The 10,767-nt window shown below is 39.2% G+C and overlaps 1 protein-coding gene across 1 annotated transcript in view; it reads right to left on the bottom strand.

Moving 5' to 3' along the window:
- Nucleotides 1-2,009, bottom strand: part of AP2A2 (adaptor-related protein complex 2, alpha 2 subunit) — a gene marked incomplete at its 5' end in the record, with an annotated part of 32,812 nt that extends 30,803 nt beyond the window's left edge. Inside the window, one exon of the mRNA XM_010178641.1 lies at nucleotides 1,941-2,009. Coding sequence (XP_010176943.1) covers nucleotides 1,941-2,009 — 69 coding nt within the window. The remainder of the gene's footprint in view (nucleotides 1-1,940) is intronic.
- Nucleotides 2,010-10,767: the final 8,758 nt, after the last annotated feature.

Below are 10,767 nucleotides of genomic sequence, written 5' to 3'. Positions count from 1 at the left end.
CCTGGACGCCTTCCTGTGCAACCTCATCTAGGTGTTCCTGCTCCGGCAGGGGGATTGGACTGGATGATCTTTTGAGGTCCCTTCCATTTCCTAACATTCTGTGATACTTCTGGCAAAAATGAGACCAACATCAGTGCTAGATGGAAGCTTTGCAATGAGAAGGAAATGAAAAACAATGTGTTAGCATAAGGAGGTGACTAAATCAAAGTTCATTTTTCTATTTATGCTAGAAAAATAGCCATTAACATTTCCTCAGTTATCCTATAACTGATCTGGATAAAGTATGCTGAAATTTCCAAGAGAAAAATGTTAGCAAAGAGGGATGTGACGGCTTCTAATTTAGAAGAGTTTTTTAACTTTGCTTGTCTGCCTTGCATTGTGGTCTACTTTTTCCTTCCAAGCTGTTGTTGACACTCAAGTTTTTGCAGGTCTTCATATGCCTTTAAGAGACTTACCACTTAACAAGTAGCCACAGATCCCTGTGAAGTTCAGGAAAGTAATTCTATGCTTTTTTAATGCACTGGGTATTCCAAATAGATATACTACTCTAAGTCAGAAGAGATAATTTCGGTAAACAGGTTTAATCTGAATACAGCAAATTCTGAAGCCACATATATGGTCTCCACTGCAACACCTTATCTAGCTACACACAAAGCCCCGTATCTATTTAAACATGTTTGCCACAGGCATTACTGGTAGAACTCCATTCAAAAGCATCTCAACTACCCCTCAGAACCTTTAAAATTTGAAGCCACATTCATAGCTTGAACAGTTACAGCATGAGCTTTACCATGAGTTATTTAATGTGAACTGCTGCCTCCTGGAATGCACAAGGATGGAATTAGTCACTGCATATTCTTTGTTTCATATGGATAATTTATATTGCTGTTGCTTACGGGAATAGTCAAGACGTATGGCTTCATCAACTACACATTTTTGTCTTAATTCTGCTAGAAGACAGCCTAACCCATTACTTTCCTACAGGGAGCAGGAGGGGCGTGGTAGAGTGGGGAAAGAAGTAGTTTAAACTGATTCTGTTTTACTCAAAATAATTACATCCACTCGTGTTTCTTCAATCTAGTTAATAGCATTCTGGAAGAAAACAGGCTGAGTAGTCACAGTTAGGCAAAGCATTGGAAAAGGTTTGTGAACAGTAGCTCAATTCTTTGATACAGGAGGGAGTTTTCTTCTGTCATGGTGTCCTGGTTTACTGTGACAGAATTTGAGTCAGTTTTCTGTTCAGGAAAACTGCAATTTTGTAAGGACGACACCACTCTGTTTCATGGGAACAAAGTGATAAGACTTTGTTATAGATTTCAGCTAATGCTTGTATGTGAGGCTCAAGGTCTTCAGCAGTCCTGAGATAAGCAGGTGCAGAGGCTGGGGGAAGGGGAAGCCCAGGGAAGTTGGCCCCACGATGACTCCAATTAGTACTATTCCATTCCACAAATATCACATTCACTATAAATGGGGGAGTTTGCTGGGGATGCCCTCCTCTTCCATGACTGACATCTCAAGAGGGACTTTTCTACCATCCCAACCCTGAGGCCTACTCCCCCACACTACTGGCTGAGTATAACTGTGTAGTTTATATTAATACTGTTATTAATATTAGGTTTTATTATTATTTCATTAAATCTATTTCCATTTCAATCAACAACACTCCTTTCCTTCTCCTGACCCCCCTTCCCCACGTGAGGAGGAGACATCGGGTGATGAAGCAACTGCATAAAACACGACATATGGCCAAGACTCACAGGACTGTCAAGAAGTTCTGTAATTAAGAGAGCATTTTCAATCATATTCTAAAAGCCTGCTCTAGCATTTTGTTTGCATCAGCAGTTGACAAAAAAGTATAACCATGTAAAAACAAAACAAAAACCCACAGAGGAATGCCATGTAAGGAAATATGGATAGCTTAGTATGATGAAGTCACTTACCTTTAAATTTTGACCGAATGTTTGCTAGTTCTTTATTTATCCTCTTTATCTCAGCTTCTTTACTTTTGCCTGAAATCAAAAAAGAACAGACATCAGGATATAGTGCTTTGGACAGCCCTCCACCACTCCCAGCTACTTTCCATCCAACCGTGCTGTGTGAACAAACATTAGGAGAAATTATTACTCTCCCCTTCCAGTATTTGAACTAAACGAAGGCAAACATCACAAAGATAACTTAAGCAACACTTTATAGGGGAAATTGAGAAGCTAAAATGGGCTTCCCTGTTTCAAGACACTCTGCAGACTTTAGATAGTATCAGCCACATGCAATTAATCTGAGATGCCTTTATTATGGACTTTCACAAATGCTTCAGGTTTTCTACTCCTTAAGCTGGCAAGAGAAAACTGACTTTTCCTTCCAATGTGATTACTAGGTTGACAGTGTTCTGAAGGAGAGAGTCTTCAAAGCACAGCTGTACAAAACAGCTCACGTTATTCCTCACCCTCAAGACAAGCCAATTCAACGTTTCTCTACTGAATGGTGATCCAGTTCAACAGCTTTAAAAACATTCTTAAAGATACTGAAGAGGAAAAGCTCAGGCTTTCGGTATGTCCCATGAAAGTCACTTGAAAAAACATAAATATTTAAAATTCACATTTTATTAGGTGACATTACCACCTTAGGCTTCACAGCACCATTTGTATTTCATATAAACTTCTTATCCCAAGAATAGGTATTGGGATTTCTAGTGCCAATTCAAATTAGATATTCAGAGAATTAACCCGCAGTGTAAATTCCAATAATGCAAGCTTATTCAATTAATACTTGCATTGTCCAAACTGAAGCAGCTTATCACTCTTTAGCATTTTGGGTTTTGGTGACTGATATTCTATTGAGGTCAGGGTCAAATATCTCCCACATATGTCAATGTGGTAGGGTTAAAAAAAATTATATTCAGTTGTTTGAAGTTTGAGAGAAGCAAACAAAGTCAACTCCAGCAACGCAGAACTGGTCATCTAGTTGTGCTGGAAATTCAGACCTGTACCTACTCCAAGCAGTTTCCCAAACATCTACTAGCAGCAGAGACAGCTTCCTTTACTCTTCATCACATATATCTGGCTACAAAGTTATGAGTAAAAGTTTCCTGGCCCTGTCTGAAAATGATCCAACCTTATGAGCAGTAGGGAACAGATGTCCTGGTTCCACACCCCACTTCCCCCTACACAATGTCAGTGCAAGGAGGGAATGTGACAAGGCTGGAAGAGACAATCAGGACAAGAATTATGAAGCACCTCTAAACTCACTTCTATTTTCCACATAAGCAAAACACAACTCACAGCATTTAAACATCCTACTACATTTGCACATCCAAACCTCCTGTGTCACCCAATGACTGTTAAACACTCCTTTACTACTCCAAAGATGATCTGACAGCAGATCACATGAAAGGGAATTAAATAACTCAATGAAACAAGTACCTCAGGACTGGTTACTGACTTATATTAATATGCCTATAGTAATGGCCACAAGAGTAGGTATGCAGCAAGACTAGGAGAAGCAACTACTTTGGTTTGCCTTGTCATTTTAACAAAATACCTACAGATTTGCTTAAAATTGAATTTCAGTGTTCTACAACACTGTTTTATCAGGGTCACTCCTTGAAACACAGAAGTGCAGGGTGCACTGGCAGGCACTTCTCATGGCAAAAAAAACCCAACTTCCTCCATACCCAACCTTGAAAAGCTATTTACTTGCACCTACTTGCCCACTTACTCCTTCTAAGAAGTTATGCATTTTCAGACCTCAAGAATTCATGATACCTGTTCTGAAACATAAATTGTAGTTACTATCTGTATGCACCTTGGTTTTCAGATAAAGCAGGAGATTGTGCACAGTTTTAATTTGACCTAGAAACACCAAGTAACTTTTAGAATGACAAGGCTAAGAGATCACAGTATATACACTTCACTCAGTTTTAAGATACATCTCTTGGGGTCACAAAGTTTAACCAGTTTTCACTAATGTATCATGCAACATGTATGGAGTTTTCTTCTAATTTAACTTGCCAACTCAAAGCAAGGTGGTTTTAAAGCAGTAACACTTTTTAGTGTGCAAATAAGCAGCAGCTCGTACAATCTAAGGCTTAAAGTGTCTTCTACTAGAGATTTTAGATTTGTCTTAATTGGATTGGATTATTTGTTCTGTGCAGATGGCAGAGATACTCAAGTATACATATCTAAGAAGCCTGCCAGCATTAGGAATTCACCACTAAACTGAAGCAAGATTTCTGCTCCTGGATCCATATGCTAGAGAGGGTCACAGTAACACACGCCAAACAGGTGACACTGCCATCGTGCTGACCCGCCACTTCAGCACTCTTTTTAATGACCTGAAAACACCTACCTTCTTTTCAGCAATTCACCTGCTCTAGATGAAAGTTTTAATTTCTAAAGCTGTTTCTTTTCCCTTTTACCAAATGAAGAGCAAATCTCATTAAAACATTACTACTGAGTCCGGAGATTTTGTACTTCATTTACATTAATGGGGCAGAGAACGCTGATCTCAGCCTAAGACATTGCTAACCCAAGTAAAATACTTAGTCCTCCAATTTCAGAAGCTAGGTCCTTGCTCTGCATCTTTAGGTTGTTTGTAAGGAAAGTGCATTGCAATATTTACTTTGAATTGCTAGCGACTGTTCCTCTAACCTCAACAAGTGTGGCAATAACTACTGCCGTTAAAAGGGGGGAAGGGGAACAAAAGTCAGTACATCTCAGCCAGTTTTTCTTAACTGAAGATGAAACCAAGCCCATAATCTTTTTTTTTTTTAAATCACCAAAACCTCTCAGTAAACCTTTCAAGCAGCATTATTTACCCGTTATGCTAGCAGATTACCAGTTACTGCTAGAAATAGTGCTGAAATAAGCCTGACTAAAATACTTCAGGAATTTGTCAAGTCAGCGTTTTTGGTGAAAATGGATTGCAGCCTCAAAAACATAAAAATCAAAGTCTCACGCCCTGTGCACACAGCTGTAGCAGTGAGTTGACAGGAACACCCAAATTAAACAGCAAATTCACATCTGAAGGTTTACTCTCTCAAACTTAAAAACTTGAATAGTATATGAACAAAAGCCTGTTTTGAGGCTTAAAGCTGTTTTAGTGTAATTAAATTCTAGTAATTAAAACAAGTTTTAATTCCTTCAGGCTGTTCTATTTTGAATGCAGTGTATAATCTCAGCTAGACCTTGACCAAACATAAATAACATAGCAACTAGCTGGTGATAAAAATTTAACCCCATATATGGGAAATCAAGTTGAACGATTTAAGTCTTAATACTTACTCTTAAGTCTCCTTATTACAGACTACAGTCTATACATGCCTGAAACTGCAGGTTTAGAGAGCAACACTAGCACACTGGCTGTTAAATGTCACTGAAGATAGTCACATAAAAACACTTAGGATAACTCATCAGTTAAAAATCAAGCCAAAGTATCTAAAAACAAATTTCCTGAACTCCAGCAGTTCTACTGCACAGTAATCTTATTAAAACTTAATTTTTGTTTACATTACAGGATGGCAAAGCAAAACAAAACCTCAAAGTGACAGGTAGCTTCAGTCAGTTCTATGTCCAGGGAAAAAAAGAAAATAAAAGTATCAAAAAACAAGGACCAATTTTAGGTGGCTTTTCTTTCCCACCAAGCAGCAGGGGAGGGCAGGGGTTGTTAAAGAAAATGTGCTTGAATAACTGGAAGTTTTCATCATATTACTCAGACACGACAACACTCACTAAAAAACTTCTACAAGCATATTCACTTTTTAGTATCACTAGAAATACTTAAGTAACCTTAAGGACAGTTAAAAAGAAAGACAAGGCTACTCCTGATGACAGCTGAGTACTGTGCTGCAGAACTAGAGCTTGCAAAGGCAATTGCTCCACCTTCACTTCCAGGCTGTTACACAGCTCCCAGTTTCAAGAAATTATCAGAGCTGTATTCCAACAAAACCTGCTGTAGCCAAGCTATTCAACTTGGAAAGCACTAATTAAGGTCATGTCACATACACAAACTGATGGGTAGGACAGCATTTAAGCCAGAGCACAAGATTCTTATGTTCCACAACAGTTCAGGCCACGTCCTTTTCACTTTCACTTATTCAGGCTTTTTCCAGTTTAGTAAGACTATTTTTCAATATCCATAACAAGTTATTAAGAGAAGTGATTGCAAACCAGCAAGTTTTGGCTGGCTATTTTGCAGAAAAGACACATACTGTTTATAGGCTTACAGCCGTAGCATATGATTGCTGCTCGTCTTCTCCAGCATGAGTACCTGAGCAAACAAATACCCAGTCACAACACTGTCTGAGGTGCTTATGAGCAATTTCTTCAGATTTGGTAGTTTGCCAGCGTTCAGACTCCACTCTGTTGCCTACTGCCTTTATTAGGCAAGGTGAATTTAGTCTGCAATGCGCTATTATCTGTAATTACCATCTTGTTTAACAAAGATAGACTGGTGAACGTCAAAAGTCATCCGGCTCTTCAGAGAATGAGTTACTATTCTTAACTCTCCCAGTAATAATCCAGGCTACAGTCCGAGCTTCAGTACTGCACAAATAACACCTCTGTATCTCAGTTCGGAGTTTCGCACTACAATCTACAGAAGAATGAGAAAAGGGAAGTTACAGGAAAGGAATTTGTTGAGTCCATTCATTTGAAGAGAGTATCTGACATACCTTAATACTAACTTGGCAGCATGTCTGTGAGACTAAGCGAGCGATTCAAGGCTGGAATTAGTGGGCTGCTTGTGGCTCACCTAGCCAGTGACCTGTTCTATCAGGATTAACTTGCCACTATACTAACTGTAGGCTGCCTAAGCCAAGTTTGAGGCACAAAGCACGTCCGTGCTGATTAACTAGAATGGCTACAAGTTTTTAGCTTTCATATAAACCATTTAGAGTCCAGTATATTTCTGAACAACTCTACACATTCATTTCCTAAAGCAACAGCACTTGTTATATACAAGTCTCTACAGAAATACTGAGCACAGTAGATTTCTGCAGGTAAGTTCTCAAGAAACAGGTATATTGACAATATTTAAAGGGAAAAAAAACTGCTTCACAAAAGTTTAGATATTCACAGTACTTATCTGGCTCCATTCTGCTTATGGCCAGCAGCCAAAGTAATTGAACCCACCCAATAATTCATTTATTTTGAACTTATGCACAGGTCAGAACTGTTAAATTGTGTTATCTCTTAGTCTTACTTGCCCTGGGGCCATCTGACAATCCTCATTATAGATATAAGATTATAACCATGAAGAACCATAAAGCATGCTAGGTAGGAGGATCTATGAGCACATAAAAAGCTTGCCAGCATTCTGTCGTGCCTCTTGAGGGCAAGTAGTAGTGTCAGTTACTACTTGTGCCACTACCATTTGTGTAACAGAACATGCCTCTCTGATAGCATTCAATTACTGAACAGCCCTTGAGGACAGGACAACTCCAGTTCTCTGTTTAGGAGTGCAGTAATACAAATACTGCCAAGGCTAAGGGCAGCATACTCTCCTCTTAACTCCATAGTGGCTAGGAACAGCTACTTGGGAAGAACACAGTTCTTACACAAAAAGATAAAACTCTTAATTCCGAAGATTATGTTAGATGTTTTCCTTGAGAGCTGCGAGTCATTGTTTTCCAAACACAGGATTTTTTTTCCCTGTTTTGTTATATTTTAGTAGCCTCTACATTAGGAGCATTTAAGCTGATTGGCAAGTTAGGTGGGAGAGACACCACAGTGAAACTGCAATTAGCTTCCCTTCAGCAAAATATGTTGTTACAGATAATCAGTTTGATTCAAGGCTGCACTTCTTAAGATAATTCCAGACTGTTCCTTAGCACTGCTCTCCTCCTGGCATACACATCCCTGCTACTGCCATGTATTGCTGCAGGTCGGTTAGGGAGCCAAACAGCCAAAAGCAAAATTGGTTTATTTATTATCCAAAAGGTAAGTAGTAACAGCTTTATTATAAATGATAATGCCAGCAGAAGACAGCAGAATACATGACCAGGCAGAGAGCAAGTTTACCACATTCACCATCCAAATACACTTTAGTTGGCATAAAGCAGCCAAATTACCCACTTGCCTTTCCTACTGCTATAAAAAGCTTACAAGCATGATGCAGAGACTACACTGCATCCTTAAATGCTGCTCTGTCAGGGGACAGAGAAAGAAACTGGTTGAAAGAGGTGGCCCAAATGAAAACAAACACTAGCATCTCTGCAGCAAAAGTGGTACTAGCACTTATAGGAAAATATTCACAAACACTTGTAAGAAAACACCCACATAAGAGTAATCAGTACACTGATCCTTGCCTTTGTGAAAGAGCTTTTACAGTCTGTACATCCAATACCAGTAAATTAAACCATTACTTTCACCTGCCAGCAGAACAGATACTCTTGTTACAGCTTGAGTATAGATTAGCCATTTGCTACGCACATCATTAGCTTCATGAAGTAAAACATCAAATCCATCCTTCACCCCTTCCTAATCTCTCAGACAGCTGGTCATTTAGCACAGCAGGGAAGAGGGCCAAAAGGGAGGCAGGTTACATAGCAACACCTCAGAGTGGTCTGTTTGCACATAATGTGCTGTCCTCACATTATGTGAGTTTGTCTGCATAAATTCCTTCATTTGGCTAAACTATCTAGAGTACTACAACAGAGGTGCAGGTTTCAGGTCCACTTGAGTATGCCTGAAGAGGATGCTGGGGCTATTGTTTACAAACTCACCAGGCAACTAATCCAAAGAGACTACTATAAAATACTGTACCTTCACATGATGTTAGTATGGCTGTAGTATTGCTCAGAAATTGACCAGTTCAAGGCTGCAGAACAAGAAGTTTTTTGCTCAATGTATAAATAAAAACATGAGTCCTTTCACTTGATATGTTTGATCAGAGGAAAAAAGTTCCTGTCTGTCATATTAAAGATCATGAATGGCACAAAGGCAACTGAAGACTGTTACACCTTGGGAGATCCTTCTGTGATTAGATATCCCTTACTAAAGGCAAAGAGATCAGTGACCTACCGATCACATTTAAGAACTCTGTAGTGTACATTTTCTAATACTCTGCATGGTAAGCGAATTACTATCCACACAACTCACTTTTTCCTCCAGTACCCTGCTAGAGAATTGCCCCTATAACAACACTTCCCACAAAACAGCAGGGAGTCTCAGGCTTTACTGTAATCCAGTAATCCATTAACTCCCTGTCCTCGCAAAGGAAGGGAAATAAACGTGAGAGAGCACACAGCAGCTTCCAAATCCTATCATAATTCATATAGTCTAATTGCAGTAGTTTAATACAATTTTATAATTTTAGATGCCTACCATAGAGGGTTGGGATTTTTTTTTCTAACTAGGCACCACAAGTTAACAAAAAGACTACAGTTCAAACTGTGAAAGGTTGAGGAGTAACTAGGTAATAGAGTCTAGCTTAAGACCAGATCTTTCCCCAAATAAACGGAAAGCTTACCAGAAGCTCATATCTGAGTGACTTTATGACACAGAAGGCAGTTTAGCTGACAAAACATTGACTCCTAGCAAAAGAGAAGCTTTAAGCTAGGAATATAAGGATAACCAGAAGTACAAGGTTAGGCTACTACATGAAGTAGTTCTTCCTCCTTCCTTGACTGAGCAGTGAATAGTCATTTCCTCAAATAGTATTTTCACACTATACAGTTACACACCCCGCAACAGGGCAAGGCATTTGCACAGATTAAGTACAAATCACTGTGGACTTTTTTCTACCTTAGCTCACTTTCAAATAATAGATGAACAGTTCAAGGCTTATCCAAAGTCTCCTAGTTCAACTGTCACTTCTAAACTACTATTTCAAGGGCCTTAAAAAAAAATCCTGTATTAGCGTATTAATTGATGCAGATACGTAACAGTCTCTGCAGCAGTCCTTGACTTCCTCTCACCAGTCCTGACAGGCAGCCTTTATCCAAACAATTTCAAGGTGAGCACGTTATGTTGTATTTTTCAATGTCTCTAATGGAGAGGATGGATGTCAGATGAAAAATTCTCTTCACTACTTCTCACCTATTATCTTTGCCTACTCTCATCTTTTCTCAGCCAAACATGCACAAATTCAGCAAGTGTAAAAAAAAACCAAACCACAGAAGAAACCCCCCAAAAAAACAACACCCCTAACCCCTCAGATTTCCATGAAATGACCATAAGAAAGCTAAGACAGAGAAGCCATGGGCAGAATATTAGTTTGGTTTTATACATCCTCCTCAGATTAATCTCATAGTAATTATGTTTTCCTTAAATAACTCTCCTGCAAATAGTAGCAAGTGATGCAAGATTTAGTGCTTATTATAGCTCTAAGCAGAACATTCTTAGGGTTTTTTCAGGCCAGAAACTGCCCACATTGGATGAGTGGCCATAGCTTTGCAAGAGAAATAGGAGAGCAAATAAAGATGCCTTACCTTCAAAAAGAGAAGTAATCTAAGAATACAAAAAGATAAATCTACAGAATAAGTCTACAGAAGTAACTCAAGTCCTACTTTAAAACCATACTGAATGCAAGTAAGAACTCACATCTCAGAGGAGCAACACAGTAGCTTTAGCCTATGCACTGAAAGCCGTACTACTGCCATACAGCACTAAAACAATCTACGTGTGCCCAACTGACCCGGTGTGAAATTTGTTTCACTGACACTGTTCTCACCAAGAACAAGTAACTCTATACATACCCACATGGCCGTTTAATTCACGTGCATGCCCTTTCCACATAGACAGGTGATGCACTCCCTCATCTACCATCCAG

The sequence above is a fragment of the Mesitornis unicolor genome, unplaced genomic scaffold (genome assembly GCF_000695765.1).
Source record: "Mesitornis unicolor isolate BGI_N332 unplaced genomic scaffold, ASM69576v1 scaffold11112, whole genome shotgun sequence".
NCBI classification, from domain to species: domain Eukaryota; kingdom Metazoa; phylum Chordata; class Aves; order Mesitornithiformes; family Mesitornithidae; genus Mesitornis; species Mesitornis unicolor.
This window is presented reverse-complemented; position numbering and strand designations above follow the sequence as displayed.